Source organism: Carya illinoinensis, chromosome 13 (assembly GCF_018687715.1).
Source record: "Carya illinoinensis cultivar Pawnee chromosome 13, C.illinoinensisPawnee_v1, whole genome shotgun sequence".
Classification (NCBI taxonomy): Eukaryota; Viridiplantae; Streptophyta; class Magnoliopsida; order Fagales; family Juglandaceae; genus Carya; species Carya illinoinensis.
In genome coordinates this window covers 14,394,297-14,415,470 of record NC_056764.1, presented here as the reverse complement: position 1 = coordinate 14,415,470, position 21,174 = coordinate 14,394,297, and the positions used below count along the sequence as shown (strand labels likewise).

General features: G+C 34.4%; 2 protein-coding genes across 6 annotated transcripts; both read right to left on the bottom strand.

Annotated features, from left to right (window-relative positions):
- Nucleotides 1-5,683: 5,683 nt before the first annotated feature.
- LOC122293012 (yrdC domain-containing protein, mitochondrial) lies at nucleotides 5,684-10,744 on the bottom strand. 4 transcript variants are annotated; one of them, XM_043101617.1, is made up of 6 exons: nucleotides 10,492-10,744; nucleotides 8,760-8,922; nucleotides 8,370-8,604; nucleotides 7,562-7,737; nucleotides 7,133-7,322; nucleotides 5,684-5,992 (listed from the first exon to the last, which is right to left on the bottom strand). In XM_043101617.1, exons 2-6 carry the CDS (start codon nucleotides 8,842-8,844, stop codon nucleotides 5,926-5,928), a joined length of 753 nt encoding a protein of 250 aa, XP_042957551.1. In that variant the 5' UTR covers nucleotides 8,845-8,922; nucleotides 10,492-10,744; the 3' UTR covers nucleotides 5,684-5,925. The 4 variants fall into 4 exon arrangements, with proteins under 4 accessions (XP_042957551.1, XP_042957549.1, XP_042957550.1 ...); XM_043101615.1 differs by having other exon boundaries at nucleotides 7,133-7,424; nucleotides 10,492-10,725; XM_043101616.1 differs by lacking the exon at nucleotides 10,492-10,744 and having other exon boundaries at nucleotides 7,133-7,424; nucleotides 8,760-8,939.
- A 2,735-nt stretch (nucleotides 10,745-13,479) lies between these two features.
- LOC122292071 (E3 ubiquitin-protein ligase MARCHF7-like) lies at nucleotides 13,480-20,705 on the bottom strand. Of its 2 annotated transcripts, XM_043100271.1 has the most exons (8): nucleotides 20,116-20,692; nucleotides 17,830-18,324; nucleotides 17,287-17,449; nucleotides 16,652-16,946; nucleotides 15,302-15,374; nucleotides 15,115-15,205; nucleotides 14,739-14,818; nucleotides 13,480-13,945 (listed from the first exon to the last, which is right to left on the bottom strand). In XM_043100271.1, exons 1-8 carry the CDS (start codon nucleotides 20,197-20,199, stop codon nucleotides 13,688-13,690), a joined length of 1,539 nt encoding a protein of 512 aa, XP_042956205.1. In that variant the 5' UTR covers nucleotides 20,200-20,692; the 3' UTR covers nucleotides 13,480-13,687. The 2 variants fall into 2 exon arrangements, with proteins under 2 accessions (XP_042956205.1, XP_042956207.1); XM_043100273.1 differs by lacking the exon at nucleotides 14,739-14,818 and having other exon boundaries at nucleotides 13,721-13,945; nucleotides 20,116-20,705.
- Between the last annotated feature and the right edge of the window lie 469 nt (nucleotides 20,706-21,174).

The following is a 21,174-nucleotide window of genomic DNA, read 5'->3' as shown; positions in this document are numbered from 1 at the left end:
TTTTGCTACCTTCAAATGCTCTGTTTGTTTTGTCAAAAGATGTCATTCTTCGCTTATGAAAAAGATTGCTTTTTAAGGTATTTGACAGTTGTAATGTCTCGTGGATATAGGGATGGCAATATATTATACGACCTATTAACTTAACACGAATACGACACGATAATAGTAGATTAGGGTTTAATTTTAACGGATTCAGGTCAAAACAGGTTAACTCGTTAAGACACGATTACTTAACGGGTTGATAACGGGTCAACCCGTTATGACACGTTATAACCCATTATGACAAGTTAAGAAAGTTAAATTTACAATTATACCCCTTTACTTAAAAGTAAAATTGTTAGAATTTCAATTTCGATATTTTTATTATTTGAATTGTAATTTTAAACTTATAGTTAGTTTTATAATTTTTATAAATATTATGATTTAAAAATTTACATAAAATTATGCTAAATTTAATCAAGTCAAATTGGTTAATTTCAGACTTATTCAACCAATTTAAATAAACAGTTTGAAACGGGTCGTATTGTATCGTGTTAAAATATTTCGTAATATTTACTAATGGGTCAAAACGGGTTGACATGACCCGACCTGACCCGACTCGTTATGTTAATGGGTCGTGTTAGGGTTTGAGATTTTGATACGTTAAGTTTAACGGGTCGGGTTAGAGTTGAACTATATAGTATAATATACATATTTTGACACGATACGAATACGACCCGTTAACACGATTTGACACCCCTATATACATATGATGATATTAAATGACAAAATTATAACTATTTAAAAATTATATGAATATTTTTGTTTATTGATAATTTTTTTAAAATTAAAATTCACAATATCCGAAAAAATAGCTGTAAAAAAAGAAAAATTACTTTTTCTCAAATATACTTTTCCACTCACCTTCTTCTCTTTAATGTCTTCATCAACTTCTCCTAGTTGTCATAGCCTTTCACGTGGTTTTACTCTCTCAAGTCGTGCAGTTTAAGATATTAATCGAAGAGTTTTGTTATATATAAGTATAGTTACGTATTAATCTGTATACCAATATTAATTCATTCATACTTAAAATTTAAATTAACATTATTTTTAATAAAATTTATTTTTTGACCAATCACATTACATTAATATACATATTAATACACAATTATACTTACAATTATATTTTCCCTTAATCGAACCACTAGTGCTCTTTTTCACCGCTTGGACGTTGCTTGTACTTTTAAAAGGGTTGACTCATGCTTTTCCCATGCATGTACCTTACTATATTGATGAGAGTCACATGACTTTTTTGATCATTTTTTGTAAGAGAGATGTTTTTTTATAAAAATAAACTCATAAATTAATATAAATTAATATAATAAATTAATGTTATTTGTTAAATTATAAAAATATTTTTATTGTTAAATAAATTTAATGTATCATATGAAGTCATTTAAATTTATAAATTTATTTTAGTGAAATCTTTATGACTATAACACTTCACTTTTCACAGTCTTCTTTGTGATAGATAAGGATATTTTCAAGTGTAAAATACAAGATATTTTAATTATGGTGTAAAATGACCAAATTTATATCGAATGAATACTACGATCTACACTACAACTGTCAACATAACTGAGTATTTGCAAAAACTATTTGCAACAAAAATTATTTTCCTAACTAATTATACTCTTTTTACACCGATCAAATTTGTATATTTGCAAATAGCTATAATTGCAATGAAATATTTTCCTTGCAAAATTATTACTACAGTTAGTCTATTCTCAGGCATGTAAACTTAGTTTCCAACTATCATAATTATAATGAAAAATGTTGGAGACAGTCGATTGCACAAATGGTGTGCAAACAGTGTCTATGTGTAAAAGAAATGGTGCGTTTTGGGCTTAGATGACACGGCGCGTTTTGGCTGTTATTCTGCCTCCATCGTCTTCTCCATTCTCCCGAAACTCATCTTTTCCATTCTCTTTCTCCATTCTCTCGCACCTCCTTCTCGCCCCCCATCTTTCTTCAAACATGTTCCCCCCTTATGATCTACTGGTTGCTCACAAGAAATATCTCCATTCAATTGTAGAGAAATCCCTCCTTGGAGAACATTCCCAAACCCTTTGCAAGTCACTCCTTTGGCTCTTTGATCTTATATTGTGGTTCCAAAGTCATACCGATCGATTATATGAAGGCATATATGCGAGCTAGAACCAAGGTATTCATCTTTTGTGATGCCCCCAAATTCCACGTACGTATACGTGGAAATCGAGACATCGGGATGATGACAACACGGGTCACTACCCTATCGTCAAGTGTCAAGTGTGTGTACATGCAACAAGTGTATCATAAAAATACGCAGCGGATAATAAAAGTCTTATAACTAAGTACCAGAATTTTTGTTTAATACAAACCTGTTTAAAACATACATAATAAAATATTACAAGTTTCAAAACCATAATACAAGACATAAAAACTAATAGAGATATTTTTTTTGACATAACAACTCCAAATCAAAACTCTAGCAAAGCCGCCTCCTCGGGCTCAGCCTCCTCCTTCTCCTCTTCAACATCTGCATCAAAATCTACGGTACCAAAATGGTACCGCAAGTAAGTAATGATCCAAACGCCACAAGATAAAAACATATTAAACTCAACAATATGCATGAAAGAATGCCAAATGTATATATACCATAAATCCATATTTTTCCACGCACGCCAAAAATCACATTTGGCCCCAAAAACACATTACCTTCCAACTCATGCCAAAAGTCTCATTTGGCCCAAATCCAACTCAATTCAATATCCAATTAATCCGAATGCGCCATGACCTCCCCTAGGGGTCATCTGCACACCCTGGCTCCCATCGTCACACCACGGGTAACGACCATGCGTGCAACTTCGTAAAGAGTGATGCTCAGTTCAGCGCCCTGCGCGTATGTAGTCAAGCATCCTCTAACCCTCACCAGCAAAGGGCCACGGAGTCGGTACGAGAGCGTTACCATTTCGCCCGTTCCCGTTGTCGCCCAGTGACAATCCAGGGAACGTCACTCGGTATATTGCTCTCCCGAGTGACCAGAGGAGCTCCACCGAGATAATACCTCATCTCGGCTTGGGGTCGTGATACACACGCACCCGAAAATCCATTTACACTGATAAAACCAGATTTTCTCAATTTAATACATGCACATGAATGCACCATATAATGCACACCTCAAGACACAATTTATCCAACAAATCACAATGTTAACAATAACCAAATAACTCCGTCTTCAAATCCATCCGACCCCCGACTCCTCGGACTCAGTCCGGAATAACCAACCAGCCAATGAATTTATTGTAAAAGCAATAATATATTTAAATCTAAAATATAGTTTAGAAAATACTTATTGCGCTATATGATAATTTTTGAAGGATCAAGGAGCTGTAAACGACGGAGAAAAAGTAAAGTAACAGTGTAAAATACACTGTGGCCGTGAGTTGTAAAATACCCACTTTCGAACGGAGACAAACCAAGACTTGAGATTGATAGGAAATGACCTAGAAGTGTTTATGAAACTAATAGAAGTGAGAGTTGACCGTTGGTAGCGGTGGAAATGGCGGTGGAAGCGAAAAAACGGCAAAATGGAGATGAGCTCGTGGGAGCTGTTTCGGCAACGGATCAGAGCTGGAAATGGGTGGTTTAGGATGAAAAGAGGTAGGTGATGAAGTGGTGAAGAGATGGTGGCCGGAGGTGAAACGACGACGGCGGAAAAGTATAAAAACTATGCGGCTTGGAGAAGCTCGTGGCGGCTAATGGTGGCTCGGATGGAGGTGAAATTTGATGGGGAGGTGCGCCGGCCGGATGAGAAGATTTATGGGTTGGTGGTGTTGGCCACGTTGCCGGCGAGCGACGGCACTGGGCGGTGGAACGAAACCGGCGATAGTGAGAGAGAGAGAGAGAGAGAGAGAGAGAGAGAGAGAGAGAGAGAGAGAGAGAGAGAGAGAGAGAGAGAGAGAGAGAGAGAGAGAGAGAGAGAGAGAGAGAGAGAGAGAGAGAGAGAGAGAAGAACGGGAAGGAAGAAAGGAAAAAAAAAGGAAAAAAAAAGAAAGAAAAAAGAAAGAAAAGAAAAGAGAAAGAAAAAGAAAAGATGGAAAAAAAATGAGGTCCAATCCTCACCTCTGGAGTCCAGAAACTGATCCGACGAAAATAATCTTAAAAGCTATAAAACGACTAAATTAATTTAAACACCACATCAAAATAAAAAATATAATAAATAACTAGTAAAAACAAATAACTAAATTTTAAATCTAAAAACAAACTAAAATAAATTATATAGCAATTTAAATTCAAAACGATAATTAATATTAAAAAAGCTCTACAAAACAAATATTACAACTAAATAAATATAATTAAAATACAATAAATTAAAATAAAAGAACTAATATTTTAATTAAATTAAAATACTTATTCAGTAAAAATATACTTAAAAACGGGGTATCACATCTTTCATTTAGAGTTTTCCTTTTCAAAAACCAAAAAAATCCACTACCATGGAAATCCCATTGGAAGGAAAAAAAAAAATCAATGTTGGAGATGATTGTATTTACAATTTTCCAAGAACTAGAGAAACCCATTACCATGAATGCCATCTGAAGGAAAAAAATGAAAGCTTGAATGCCAGAAAACCAGCGAAGCAAGATAAAATACAGTTAGATATCAAGTGCTAGTTTGAACATACCAATCTAAAATTTAAAATGAGAAACTCGTTTCTTTCTCAAACAGTAGATTTGCAATTGTCACAAAAATCCTCCGATGAAGTTTGGGAGAAAATGCTCTAGACAAAGGCTTTGAGTTTGGACGAAGGATCTGTGTGAGTTCTTCGATGAACTGTACATCTTTTTTTTTTTCTTTTTTCTTTTTTTTCTTTGTAATTCTAACGTGGCAACCACCTCTTCAGCTGACTGCATCCAAACTCCTTCACACGACTGTATGTAGAAGAACTGAATTATCGTACTATCGCAAAAAATACCCACTCAATTTAAAAAAAAAAAAAAGTAAATTAGAAATGTGCAAAAAAAAAACATACCCACTCAATTAGCAACGGCTTATTTCCATTGCAAAAAATAATTCTTTAATTAGCAACAACTTCTTTACGTTGCAAAAGATGCCCACTCTTCCAAAGTATCATTTTTTAATAGTGAAAATATTTCATCTCATTTTATCTCATCATTATAACTTTTTTAAATTCCAACACAAAATATAATAAACAATTCAACTTTCTAGATCTCAAAATAATAATTATATTAAAAAATAATATTCTAATAATATTTTATTCAACTTTCATCTAAAACCATCATATCTTATCTCACCATCTAAAAGGCACCTTAACAATCACTTTTGAACAAGACAAGCACTACATATATAAAGAATAGATCAGGCAAAAGGAGGAAGCAAAAAAAGAGTAAGGAATGAAATATCAGATTTAGCTATCCTCGGATGTATCCTCCCACTTACCTTAAATGTTTAGGGACTCGTTTGTCACACTGTCACGTCCTCAAGATTTTGGCTATTATAAATGTATGGACACAAACATAAATTTCCTTACATTAAAGGCTGGATCATAGTTGTCCACCAGGAATACCGAGCTTATGAAGTTTATAAAAAGCTAGATGGATTCATTTCAATTTCTATGTACAAGACAAGGGCATGATTTCAGTTTCACCAAATGTCCAAATGATTTTCCGTGGGTTGAAATTTCTTTTGTTAATAAAACATAAGGCTCCGTTGGAATTTCCCAATACAGTTCAAGAATATAATTATAGCAATAATAAAAAATAAAAAATAAACTACAGTGACACAGGCAGCAACATTTTTCCACACCCAAGCAGCCTTTGCTTCCAAGGTAATAAACTAGTAAGCCTATAAAATACAAGGGAGCAAGCAGCATACTCCATTTCTTCAAGTAACTGTTGCTTCTTCTAGTAGAGAATGGCTTTCAAGAATTCCAATAGTCTCATCCTTTGCACTGGAAAAAGAAGGTAGAACACAGCACAATTAACAATCATGGGCTTTGTGACACCAGTAGAATTTACATGAAAACAGACGTTCGAGTCAAGAATGCCTGCAACCATGCAAAAGACTATTGTTCTACTGTAACAATAGAGTCCATGTGTAGAACAAAAGAAATGAAGGGGCATTTCCTTTTCAACTTAATAATGAGCATAAGTCCATTACAAATCCAACATAAAAATATAGGCACTGAATGATTGCTTCACTGGTCAAAAGTGAATTCCAGAAATTCTTTAAACGTTTATTTTTGTTTTCCCATTTTTTTGAGCATAGGATGATATAGTCCTTATGTTTATTTTTTAATATATTATTATTGGCACCGGGTGTCAGGAATAGCATCCCGACTAATGCTGGGGTGCATAGGCACTCAGCAAGGAGTTTTCCGTAAGTGCACTTCAGGTAATTCAAGGGAAAAATCCCCCAATCCGATGGCCCTTAGAGATTGTTTGCACCCAAGGGGATTTGAACCTTAGACCCAGGGGGAGCATATCCCTAAGCCCAAGGCCTTTACCACTTGAGCCAACCCCTATGATATAGTCCTTATGTTTCAGTTCATACTGAAAAGCATCAAAGAAATAACAATCTACCATTTCCTTCTGAATATTTAAGAATGAAATTTTTGTTAGTATTCAGATCCTCTAACACATTTGAAATTAATAAATGCAATGTTTCATAATGCATTATGAAATTAATACATGCAATGTTTTCATAATGTGTTACTAAAAGGGATATATAACAGTATACTGCATCTAACACATTTGTTAGATGCATCTAACAGTATATATAACAGTATACTGCATATAACAGTATAAAAGGGAAATTTTCATTAGTATTCAGATCCTCTTAACACATTTGAAATTAATACATGCAATGTTTCATAAGGCGTTATGAAATTAATACATGCAATGTTTTCATAATGTGTTACTAAAAGGGATATATAACAGTATACTGCATCTACTAAGCAGGGCTTATCGTGATTTGTTTCACAACTTCTTCTCGGCCTGAATGACTCAAAACCAATAATTATCATACTCCTCTTTCCTCTGGCTCATCCATCTACAATATAAGGAAAGAAATTGACCAACTAGATGCTTACCTTCCAGGTCTAAGAATCTTAAACTTTCCTGGCCCGGTGAGGTCCACAATTGTTGAGCCTGCTCGACCAGATGGAAGCACACCACCATCATAAACAAGAGCACAGTGTTGCCACTGGTTCTCAAAATCTTTGATGCATACACTACTTGGTTGCCCACTTAAATTTGCACTTGTAAGGGCCAGCGCACTTCCTGAACCACGAGCAACAACCCTTATAAAGTTACAGTCAGGCACTCGGACTCCTATAGTATCCAATCCTGGGTTCAAAGACCTCTCAAGAATACTTGACTCTCCTGTAAGACATTCAACTATCTAATCTTAGACTATGGAATGATTCAACCATTAATTAATTGCACAGTACAAACAGAAGAAGTCTTCAGCACTACTATCTTTTCCTTTATACATGAAGCCACAGAAATCAGTTACAAACCTCGCCTTAGTATGACAGTGACAGGACCTGGCAGGAGAGAATCAAGCAAGCGATGAGGCAAATGGTCAGTGATAGCAAATCGCTTTATATCTGATACATCCCCAACACATATTGCAAGAGGGCTAGTGTGTTTGCGTCCTTTAATCTCGTAAATCCTATTAACTGCTTGCAAAGAACTGCATACCGCATAAAAAGAAAACATGACAATTATATTCTAAATAAAGCAGGTAAGAGTTAAAAGTGGCCTGTTTCCAAAATTGTGCTCTGGAAATGAACAAATTAAGTCAAGGCCTTCCAATCATTCTTCATCATCTTTGAGGCAAACTATGAAATGCAGAGAAATAGGATCATAGATGACTAAAATACTATCCAAATGGTAACGTTTGAGATGAGAGTTAAAATTCTTCTGGTACTGAGATACAATGCCTGCCAGGGGAAGGAAGGAAGGTGGGGCTTCCTGGAACAAACCGTGAAAGCAATCTTCATGTACAGGTCTTTGCTGACAACCTACAGGATCCACCCATTAAGGTTGTACTAAACTCCCCGTAACCGCATAGATTTTCAGTAAGAGAAATTCTATTCAATAACATCAAAAGGTTGCCAATTATTCGTCCGACTCCTCCCAGAAGAAACACAGGGTAAAGTCTTTTTTTTTTTTTTTTTTTCCAACAATCCACTTCATTCTTGAGAAAAACGTCAACACTGCCAATCTTTACCTCGTAAACCAAGGAAGTTCGATGCATAATGGTCCAAGGATTTTAAACATACAAGTGATGGGCAATCTAAAGAACCCGTTGGAATGGCATACCAAGCATCACAAGCGAATCCGTAGAGTGTATCCGTGGGCACAGCAATAACCTTCCCAGCTTTAAGAGCTTCCATTGCCTCCTCAGCATACTCTTCCGTGGCAGGGCGAACCACCCCCAACGTATTTTCAATACCCACATCGCACTTCTCCATGCTCTGAGCCATTTTATTCGAAACACCCAAAGTCAACATCCGGTTCTGGTGCAAAAATGACACAAACCCAAGCTTGGGCACACCTGAAAAACATTGCAAAAGCTCAATATTGGTTCCTTTGCAGCTTTTCTTTTCTTTTCAATAAAATTCCACCCGCAGCTTTCTCAGCAACCAGAGTGAATATCAAGAGAGAAGAAGGGACTGACGTGTGGATGCGGTTAATGATATGAGAGATCACCTCGGAGATAGAGGAAAGGAAGGGCACGTGCGCTGAGAAGAGGCAGCCTCTGTGTTGCAGTCGCTACCCCTGTTGGAAGAATCATCCTATTCCATTGGAACTGGACAGTCCGCTTTGTACTATTTTAAGTTTGGATTCGGACTAATGATCGTTTTACTGACTCCTAATAAATAAAAGTAATTTGAGGTATAATTGTAAAGTTCATAAATGTCATATAATTATTTAAAAAAAATAAAATATCTTATTAAAAAAGTGAATCTCATATTTTATTTATTTTTTTCAAAATACATAATTTACAAATGCAAATATATTTTCTCAATAATCTTAAAAGACAAATATTTTAGTCACGAAAGATCTCAAAAAAAAAAAAAACACACAAATTGATATGATTTAAGCTCATTTGGATTCAAATAGTGTTTCATCCCATCTCATCATTAAAATTTTTTCAAATTTCTACATAAAATATAAAAAATAGTTGAATTATTTTAAATCACAATTCAATTTTTTTAAATCACAATTCAACTTTTTCAAATCACAAAATAATAATAATATTAAAAAATAATATTCTAATAATATTTTATTCAACTTCAACTTTAATCTAAAACCATCTTATCTTATCTCAGAATCTAAATATAATATGTTAAATTATAAATCTATTTTTATTATAAAATATATATAATGTACTATATTAAATCACGTTAATTTATAAATTTACTTTTATTAAATATCTTTGTCACCGTAGCATTTCTCATTTTAAAAATATAACAAGAAAGGAGTTCTATATAAGGGTTTAACATGCAAGTAAATTCATGATTAAATTGTCAAAATTTATTTATTTTTTCTCTGTTTTTGCCATTAATGCTACTGCAAATTTTCTAGAGTTACAAATAAAATCATGATAAAAAAATGTAAATAATTTTTTTTTTCCTGAAAATTAAATCATATTTATACGAACATAAGGTTAATAATTCAATTTTTTTTTTATAAATTATCTATCTATTTAATCTGAAAGGTATAATCTATTAATCTTAATAATAATTAATAATCTTTTTATATATTGATAACATATGTATTTAATTTGAAAGTTATAATCTTAATAATAATTAAAAAGTTATCAAAATAATTGTAAGAGTATTGGCAATAGTCTAGCCAAAGTCAAAGTTTAAATTTGCCTAAAAATATATGTTTTGGCTTTTGCTTTTTGTCATTCAAGATATAACCTCACGTTAGATTATCAATCATTAGCCAAAATAATAATAAATGTTACTTTTTTAATACTAATATTTTTTTTTATACATTTTTTCTTTAAATTTTATAATTATACTAACCATATGTTAATTAATAATTTAATCTTTAATTAAATTATTTTTTGACAACTATTTTTTTCCAACATAATTATCCAACAAACACATTTTACCAACCCTTCTTCAACCCCATAATCTCATCTACAATTTTTTAAACTAACAAACACATTTTGCCAATATTTCTTTTACCTAACAAGCACATCTACAATTATTGAAACTAACAAACACATTTTGTCAACCCTACTTCTCTACCCAACAATCACTTATACAATTTTAAAAACAAACAAACATATTTTGACAACCGTTCTTTTACCTAACAATCACATATATAATTCTTAAAACCAACAAACACATTTGGTTAATCATTCTTTGTAATAACTCTGCCCAATATTTCTAAGGTCGAAATATAGATAACGACATCAACTTACTCGATCAATCTTCTGTTTTTGCTACATTGGCCGAAGGTCATACTCCTCCATGCAACTACTCAATTAATGGTCACGAATATACAATAAGTTATTATGATATATATCCTTCTTGGGCAACATTAATGAAAACAATTCCTGCTCCACAAGGAAAAAAAAATATTTTACTACTTGCCAGGAGTATGCAATGAAAGATGTGGAGCGTGCATTCGGATTACTCCAACATAGATTTGCAATTATGTGTGGACCTGTTAGGTATTTCCAACCTAAAGTTTTAAAAGACATTATGTACACATGCATTATCTTGCACAATATAATCGTTGAAAACAAGTCTAATCTATATTGTGCAAGATAATGCATGCATACTTAATGTCTTGTGAATGTATGACATTGAGGATTATGCTGACGTGAAGCAGATGCTCCCTCGGTAGCCCTTCGTTCTACCGCCATTGCTTCAATCATATTAAACTTATGATTAGAATAATCATCATATACAATATGACCAGTACTTCAAGAGGGATACATAGCAAACTAAGGGAAGATAATTTGAAGAAGAAATATTGGTTTTTGATAAGTGGGAAGTAGTTAAAGGTTGATCTATTTATAGGACTTAATATGAGACAATTAGCTACAACTAAAAAAGTTGACAGAAGAAGAAAGGTTGGCAAAATGTGTTTGTTGGTTTGAAAAATTGTAGATGTGATTGTTGGGTTGAAGAATTGTTGGCAAAATATGTTTGTTGGTTTTTTAAAATTATAGATGTGATTGTTGGTAGAGAAGAAGGGTTGGCAAAATGTGTTTGTTGGATAATTAGGTTGGAAAAAATAGTTGTAAAATAATAATTTAATTAAAAATTAAATTATTAATTAACTTATGGTTAGTATAATTACAAAATTTTAAAAATAATTATAAAAAATTATTATTAAAAAAAGTAATATTTTATTATTATTTTGGCTAACAGATAAATAATCCAATATATTGAATTACAAAGGAAAAGACCAAAATATGTAGTTTTAGGCAAATTTTAGCTTTGGCTTTGGTTAAACCATTGCCAATGCTGTCATAGTCTTATTTAAAGGACTTTAGCCAGTCCAATACCGCTGATTTAATAAAAAACAAGCCATATTTTTTGTTTCGCTGGCATTTAGCTAGTTCAATGATAGTGCTCTAACATGTTAAGATTTAGCCATCTACGTTATGTTACACATCGTTCCAAACATCTTACATTATATTATTTGATTTAAAAGATAAATTTTAAATTTGAATTTTACAAATCAAGTCTTACCATTTAAGTTATGTAAATTATGTATTTTACATACCAACTTGATAATAGAATAACTCAAATTGTATATACACTCACTAAGGTGCCTTGTCAGCCAAACTATGTAACGCTTTGAATAGTCATCTTTACAATTAATTGTTATTAAAAACTTATTGACAGTTGGATTATTTATGATAGTTAAAAGTAGTTAATTATAGGTTAGGATTTTATATACAATTAATCAAGACCATAAGATTGCACTTATAAATAATGGTCAATTAATCTTGATCGTTAATTTGTGGTGTTATTTAATTTGAACATTATACTGATTAATTAATTAATAACCGTTGAATCAGCCATTTTAGATACGGTGATTCAGATCTAGCCACTTGACTGGATCTGAATGGTTGTGTTGAAGAAATCAATGAAGGAGAATGTGTTTTGTACTACAAAATCTTCCGTGCTACAAAGTGGAGAATACCTGTGTTATAGCCGTTTGGCAGGAAAGAAAAAAAGAGTTGTTCACAAATAATTCAAATGCTAGTAATTTTACATACTAGCACTGTCCTTTCACTTTTGGATCGTCTATTATTTTTTTAAAAACTAAATTCAAAGGTTGATGAACAATGTCATCTCGTTATAGTAGGATAAGAAGGTGAGTGACTGTCTCACTCTTTCGTTGAAGGAAGGTGAGTATTTGTACTCTCTCTTTGAGAAGGTGGAGCGTGCTAGTACCTCTCTTTTTCGAAAGAGAGATCATTTCAGTTCTGTTTTTTAACAGAGTGCTTTCTTAAGTTAAGACAATGTCTTCTATAAAGAAATTTATGGGTGGGAGAGCCATTCACAGATGAGTAGTTTGGCTAGTAATCTGAATTTTTTTCTGTATTGAATCTATTGATTAGTAACAGTTGTAATTTCGGTTTCATTGAATGGAATGAAGTCTATTTCAAAAAATAAAAATAAAACATTCACATTCAATTTGGGGGATAGATTTTAATAGGGGTGAAAACAGACTAGTGCGGGATGTCCATCATTTTTCCTGGACTGAACATCCATAGTGACTTGACCGGTCTAATCCGATTGATCCATTCGGTCCAACCTAATTATTTATTTATTTATTTTTCTTTTTTTTTGAAAAAATTGATTAAAAAATTATTTAAAATGCTAAATTAAAATTAAGTGACTTATTAATGTGGATTATGTAACTAACTCAATAAAAAAATATTTTATATGATCAATGATAATAAATTAAATGAAAATTACATTATTAATTTATATAATTACTATATAATTAGTTAATTTATATTATATATTAGTTAATTGATATAATATTAATTTGTTAATAACATATTTAAAATTTTATATTGTTAATAGTGATAGGTTAGATGAAAATTACATCATAAATTATATAATTATTATATAAATAATATATATAATATATTTTTTATTTTTAGTTTTCATTTGGTCTAATTCGGTTTGGTCTGGGGTGAAAAAACTCTAGACTAGAACTAGACCAAAACTTTTCGATCTTCTAAAAAATGGACCGAGACGGACCGGTCCAGTCCAGACCGACCATTACTCAGCCTTAGATTTTAGAGACAACAATTACAAGGGACCTCAATGCATTCAAATTACAAACACAAAATCTTGAAAATACAGACACTGAAAACGACAAGAATCTGTATATGTATAAATATATATATATATATATATATATATGGACAGCATAATGCGTTTTGCATTAATTCTATTGCCATCAGAAGCCTGTACAAAACAAGTCTCTGTCTTGAAACTTGATCACATAAAAATGCATATATGATGCCGTTAGAGATGTATTACAAAATAGATCACATAGCCTGTCTCATATCTAACAAAATTAGCTTAGCGCCTTTTCAGCTAGCTAAACCATGCAATATTGACCACCTGTGGGATACCATTTCAGACCCCGCTAAAGGTTTCTGGATTTCCCACTTCGGTTTGGTGGTGGCGTTCAGGAGGGCCTATCCGTGGTGAATTTAACGATCTAGGAAATTGACTTCGTCTAGTCATCACTTGTGAACCATGATAATGCTCTGACCGAGCTCGCAACCTTCTTCTCCATCTCAAAAATTCAACAAGAATAGAGCTTCCACTCATTGCAACACCGATCCCAGCAAATGTTGCTAGCAGAATTGACAAAACTGCTTGCAAATGAACCTGTAATCCACAAATACATATTCAATATAAATTTCCATTAGCATAGTCATACTTGGAAAGAGTCTCCTATTGCAGGTGTCCAAATCGTATCCCATAACCAAACTATTGTGCCATGTCAAAGTCAAGGGATGCTTAAGTTAGTTTTATGCCAAAACTAGAGTAAAAAAAGCATCATAATCTGAAGGATCTAGCATCCATTTTTTTATCTGTGGCAAAGGCTCCTATGGGATCTGAAGATGCAGAGACCAAACAGAGCCATGGCCAATTCAAATAACTGGTGATAGACACTATTTACTCATATATATATATATATATAATACAAATAGAGGGAAAAAGCTTAATATTTGCCTGCCTAAATCTGGATATGATATTGATCTTGGGATCATGAACAAGGTTCCATCCAGAAGAATTGAGTATATACATGTTTAAAGGTTCAAAGGAGGTCAGATAAAGCCAGCCTACTTGTCAGCTAAACTTGGTTTCGGATTCATTCTAAGCAGATACAGGGAAATAACAAATAGAGATCATAGTTATATATATAAAAAAGGAACAAATAGAAATCATACATGAACCAGATCTTCACTTTGGTCCAACCGATTTTGTGATGGTTTAAAGTTTTTGTGATGGTTTAAACATGGTACATGAACCAGGATGGTCCAAAAATACATGGGATCGCACCTCCCACTCATGGAACACCAAACCCTCACAAAATTTCTAAGCTTATTAAGCTCTTTGGTAGTTTCACCGCAGCTAAGCAAGCAACAAACAAAATATTAAGTAGAAAGTCTCTTACCAAGGAGTAAAATATATGTGCAAAGAGAACCAACAGAGCAAACTGAATTGATGCATAAACCCAAACAAATCTTCTCCTCACTGAAGACACAGGTTCAAAAGGTGAGGGTCAGTAAAATCATATGAAACATACAATGTATAAAATAGGAGATTCTCTGACCCTTAAAAACTCTTTTGTTCAACATAATATCGTAAATGAATATCATTCATGGTCATAATTGCATCAACATATACCAAGACTTTTTACACTTTACCAAACTTTGATGTTTGATATTTGAATTATCGACCATGATTGCCTTGTCTGCAGTCATTAATCTGGTTTTTAAATGTAGAACTGTCCACACATCAAACATGCAGTAAATAGTTTGCCAACATACCCATGGTTGACGAGGTCATGGATGAGAGTAGACCCAGCACACAAGAAAATGGAAGAGATATGGCAATTGCACCAGTACCCATATTCCCAACCTGCAAACAAATAGAGATATCACCAAGGCATTTCTTGGACTTGCTCACAAAAAAGGGGTTTTTTAGCAGAACTGGATGTGGAACTGCTAATCTTACCAGTAGCTGTTCAAGGAAACAAAAGTAGGCAAGCATGCTGATAATGACGAGCACTGGAACCTCCTGCCAAACCCTAAATGAATGTAAACAAATAAAATTTAATGCATGACCATTTTCATTACAAAGCTTATAATAAAACACGATAAACTTGGATATACCACGAGGAACAATTAGATCTCATTTTCCTAATAGATTGGTTCTTCATTGGATTTAAGGAAAAAGTCATACTATGTGTGAAATTGTTGTTGAATTAGGTGCTAGGCCCCAAAGTCCTGATACCAATTCTGTTCATATGGAAGTGGCAGCAGCAGCCACGGTGGAAGGTGAGGCAAAATTTGTTATTTTAGGGGGCATAGAACAGGAGGATGGTTGGTCAGGCCAAACTGTAACCATAGACTGCAGCAAAGAAACAAGAGAACTAAATGAGGAACCACTACGGTGGTGAGACACTATAATAAACACTATTTCAACCATGTCATACCGATCTCAGAGTGGTATAATACTAGTAGCACTAACCAAAATTGGCATATACAATAACAGTACTGTAGTTTTGTTTTGCTCAATTCAGATGTCTTTCATAACAGCATTGAATGAAGGTCTTCCTGCATGACATCATTTCCAACTTTGTAATTGAGGTGGGAAAGCAAATTAAGTCCAGCCAATCCTCCAAGAGTATGCAGTTCTTTAGGTGAGGAGGATCCAGAGAAGGGCATCCACTGAGAGTAAATTCATCCACTATTTTGAGCTGAATTTTTGGTTGCATGGTTCTCATAGAGGATGTTTTAAAAGAATATTTAGGGTACCAATTGAACAACTGCATAAGATGTCCCGAGTCCAACAATATTGGCAAAATTTTCATAGGTGAGCAAAGAGGACAGCTAACTGATGACTCTATCTTGTGTTAATAATGAAATAATTTGCAGGTCAAATGAATTGTAGGGACAAGAATCTTATACATGCTTGTCTCATATAACTATTATCAGTAGCCAAGGCATGAGCCATTAATATAGGTTTTAGCTTTATACAGCTGGGCAATCAAGGTTGGCATAGAATAGTATGAATGCAGCGGAGGAATCAAGATTTCCATAGAAGAAAATCAAGATGAGGCATAGGACAGTCCAAAAGGTGCTCTGAGAGATCTGAGAAGAATGGGACATAATGGAAACAGACCAAGGATGTTTTTAAATTTATTAGAGCTCAACACTCAGCTAGCATCCCAGATTTCCGACCAATATGGGTTGGTGTGTCTGTAATGTTCCTTATTTTCTCTATATCTCCTAAAACTTCTTGGCATTGGAAATCAAATGGTGCACAGTGACATTTCTCAGGCATTAAATTATGTTCACTTGCCTGTATCCCTGAACATCAGCAAGTACTCTATTTCCTCCAGTGTTTCGAGTTCGAATACTTTGAATGCGTAACAGAGTGACAGGTAAATTCTTAACCTCTTGCTTGCACACGTCACAGGTCTTGTTGCCCTTGATGCTGAACCATTTTACTGCACATTCTTGGTGGGCCAGAGCAAGTTCACCCTTGCAGCTGCATTCCATCTTGAGGGTCTCACCACCTTCACACAGTTCAACCAAACAAATCCTACAAACAGCCTCTTCTTCCGGTATGTCTTCACCATCATGATCATTATTATCTGAACCATGAAATTGCCATAAGACATATGCTGATAAATGCAATTAATAGATTTCTTAAATGTAGATAATAGAATTTAGAATAATAAATTCAGTTCAGAAGCCATTGAATAAGAAGAAAGCACTTCTCTTCACCGCTTGTGAATTAACAACATTGCTACATATAGACCATACATTGAAAGTGCTAGTGACATTCAACAAATAACGCTTTGTTTTTTTTAAGAACACGACCCACTTTGGTCTGCAATCTAGTGACCAACCCACAAAATATAAAATTCAATTAGTTTTTGATATTCATGAACACAACATGATAGCATAGAGTCGTTAATGCAACAGAGTTACCAGCATCACTGGTGGGAGATGCATTTAACAATAAATCCCCTTCCTTCACTCGAGGTGTAGAAGGAATTACACGAAAAAACGAATCCATCCTCCTTAGGCTTCTTTCTTTGTTGTTGACAGGGACTGAAAGGGAACGAGATATCTGCAGCCGGGGTCCTTTTCTCTGCAAATGGGAATATTAGTAATGCATGCTCAGAACCTCATATTATATGACTGGTGTTAAAACTTGCCAAAAGTAAGAAACATATATGTTTGAAAATTAAAGGTAGAGTTACTCAAAGTTTACTCTCTTTTTTTTACCTATAAGAAAAATATAACTTCCAATGTCCTTGACTAATTTTTCTGATGCCTACTCAGGACAAATCTACATACTGAAAATATTCTGCTCTAAATTGATTTCCTTGCACCTAATCATCACAAATGAAAGATTTACAGTAACAAGTCCAGAGAAGCTCTACCCTTGTGTTACCACCATGTATTGTTTTATAGATGAGGTCAATCAACTGGTTAAACATTTTTAGTACACTAATCACAAAAACTTACACTTGAACTCAGTGGTCCACCAATGCTTCCAGAATGTGCAGATTCTGGGTTTGAATGTGCAACTGGAGTTACCGGAAGTGATGATGTTCTCTTCATCCTAGGAGTGAATATCTTTGTAAGTGAATATGACCTTGAGATTGAAGGCTTTTCTTGTGGCCCTGTAGATGAAGCTTCAGAAACTAGGTTGGAGGCCTTTTCAATATCTGAGGAATTTCGATAAATGAAACTTAATTTTGGTAAAAGGCTTCTTATGGATGTTCTGCCCCTAGATGGGGAGGGCCCAGGAGATGCAGTAACTCTTTCGTCAATAGAATCAGGTGTGAGGAGAAAATTTACTCTCTTGGGAGTGGGAGTTGGTGTTGAGGGCATCTTTATTCCAACAGCATCCTGAGAGGACTCTCCTGCTGTTCTGGAGGGTATCTCTAGGAAGAGATTTTGCCGTTTCCAGTGGTGATCATGTTGTTTTTCTTCAGTTATTCCCATTGAGTCTTCCACCTGAAGTGGGACAAGAAGATTTAGGTAAATATTCAAAACAACTTCAATCAATGGTTTCTTGCTCTTAACAACCTAAATATGCAGCCAAAAAAACTTTGCAGGATATTTTAGGCTGTTTGTCTTTAAACTCTTTATGCGGGACTGCAGTTAACATGCTGATTTCACCACACTCACTTTCCTAACTACACTCAAAGCTTTAGAAGACAATCAATTTAAGAACGTGACAAAAATTGTACAAGTCCATTCTTAATCCCAATTAAATTGGGATCAGCAATTGATTATCATCAATTCCTAGAGATTGGCCACACGTACTCCTTTTCATCATTCAATCTTCTCTAAAAGCATACTCCCACTTGCCTTCATATTCCATATATCTCTCCAATATTCTACCCATGTTATTTTAGGTCTCCCTCTACCTCATTTTTTCCATCATCTTCAATCTAATCACCCTTTCTCATCAACGTATTAATCAGTCTCCACTGCATAAGACAAAATGACAAGCCTAGTTTAAGCAACTTTCCCTCATGCAGCCCACCCTCTACCTATTGATTACAATCAATACGCTTCAAACTCCTTGGAAGCACAAAAGAGAAAAAGAAAAAGTGATCAACTTTCCAATGAACAGATATTTGAACAACAGGTCACCCTGCATATAGATTGAAATTAATGAATTTCCAGAGGTTGGCCAGCACCAGAGGTCCGGAATGCATTCTGTCATCATCAGAAATAGCAACGCATTCACGGCACAAGATAGCTTTTTCCGGTAGACATTACATGGTCCATGGCGTAATACATCTTTGCATTATTTAACTCACTAACCTCATCATATCAACTAGGCAGAACCACGAAAACATCAACTGGCATGTGAAATTACTTAATAGAATTTTGTTAATACATTTTAAACTATATCAATATAGAGTCATTTACTAGCAGGTAAAGGTCAAGAAATCTTGCCCATAAAATTAAAAGAAGAAAAGAAGAAAAAGTCAAGAGACCACTTTTTCAAACCAACTCCTGCAACTCCTGAACACTACATAGCGTTCCGATAGCTGATATCCTGTGTACTTGTCCAAATTTTCTTGAATCAGATATAATTTGTCTACCATTGAGTACTGTGCCCCACTCATTGCTGAGTTTTATAGCCATTAAACTTCTATTGATTTTTAATCTTGTGCCTATACAAACGATAAAAATTTGTAGTCTGTAGGCATCGTATATTGAATTTTCAATCTCTCACCACCCAGTCGATGTATGTTTTCTCCGTTGAACTTGCTAATCTGGAGCAGGATTTCATTTTTTCAGACATGGGATCCGTCCAGAAAATATGTTTATCGCCTGAGTAATGAAATCAGTGGAAACTTTTGTAGTGTTTAGACAAATATAATAGCGATCAGACGCCCCTCTTAAGCTCATTTCCATCTCTACACTCGATTGAATTGATACTAGTACTTCACATATACGGTAGTTGGCAACCAAAAATATAACAACACTAAAGATAAATAACATAGCCCTTTAGCAGGAAATAATATCACCCAGAAAACAAAAACAGTTGAATTGGAAAAAGAAAATCAAACGAGAACAGGAAAAAAAAGATATGTATAGAATCAGAACTAGGAGGCCACCAATCATAACATTCGTCCAAACCTTTAAACTATGGCGCATACCTGATGAGATTAGCATTGAAAGTCATATGAAAGAACAACTTTAAAGAAATATTGGGGAGGGGAGATTTGAAAGAAATGCAAACAAATAAAAAGCAGAGCAGAAAAGCAGCAAGGAAGCACAAAGTACCATCTGAATTGGGACAACAATTGGTCTATCGCATGAACTCACATCATGCCCCTGATCGCTCCCAGGCTTCTCCTCGGTTCCCATTTTCTCATAACAAAAACCCACGACCGATTGCCCAGCAAACCACCGAACCAAAGAAATTTGAACTCCTATGCCAACAAAGGCCTATCCAACGCAAGCCACACTCGCTGAAGTTTTATACGACAGAGGGACAGGGAGGAGAGTAAATACTCATTCCTTGAGATGTGAGGAAGGGAAGGAGAGCAAGGGGGAAGACGTTTTCACATTTATGATGGGAAAAGGTGGTGGGAAGGCTGGCCTACTTCCTTACTGCAACTCCCACTCCCAAGACACCAGTGCACGCGGACTCGTTTGCATTTTGGCTGAATCACGTTAAACGCGCCCCCTTCGTGACCGGTTGACATATCTTTCCAGATTTCGTGTCATTTTATCTCATCCCTATCCCAAATTCTCACCACAAAACAAACTCCTCAAACAAGTTGGGTGGTAGGTTTCGGAGCTTTCATCCCTGCTGCAAAACTTGAAAAAAAAAAAAAAACACACTTTTTACCATTTGGAGTAACTTTCAAATGACACCCAACACACAAAACTAGCTAGAAAATGGTGGCATTGGTGATGGTGCTGGCTTTTGGTGGGCAAAAGTATCATATTTGGCTTGATGTCAATATCTTATCGTGATGTTAAACATCATGACACCTTGAACAAATTCTATTGAAATCCAAAGTTATATTCATTTAATATTGCATATTCACTTATATTTATGTATTAGGCTTTCCTCAAAGGTTTGATTAAAAAAAATAACCTTGAAGCTTCCACCAAACGAGCATTGACCAATAAAATAGTGTGAAGTACAACAGGTTGATGGTTGGTTGGTTGTTTTATTAAATGACAAGAGACAATGTAACATTAAGATTCACGCATGCAGCCCGCAACATGTTTACAAGTGACACGATATATGATAAGGAAGTTGTTTTTTTAACCAAAAATCTTTCTTTATTTCAGTTTTTTTTTCTTTTCAGTTCATTTTCTTGGTACAGC

Coding starts and splice junctions, on each gene's coding strand:
- LOC122293012 (XM_043101615.1), bottom strand. CDS start 8,844: ATGATTCTTCCAACAGGGGTAGCGACTGCAACACAGAGGCTGCCTCTT. Junction 7,738..8,369: donor GGATTCGCTTGTGATGCTTG/GTATGCCATTCC, acceptor TGCGGTATGCAG/TTCTTTGCAAGCAGTTAATA. Junction 5,993..7,132: donor AAGATTCTTAGACCTGGAAG/GTAAGCATCTAG, acceptor TTCTTTTTCCAG/TGCAAAGGATGAGACTATTG.
- LOC122292071 (XM_043100271.1), bottom strand. CDS start 20,199: ATGGGAACCGAGGAGAAGCCTGGGAGCGATCAGGGGCATGATGTGAGT. Junction 17,450..17,829: donor GTGGACCACTGAGTTCAAGT/GTAAGTTTTTGT, acceptor TCCCATTTGCAG/AGAAAAGGACCCCGGCTGCA. Junction 15,375..16,651: donor GCTGATGTTCAGGGATACAG/GCAAGTGAACAT, acceptor ACATTCATTTAG/GGTTTGGCAGGAGGTTCCAG.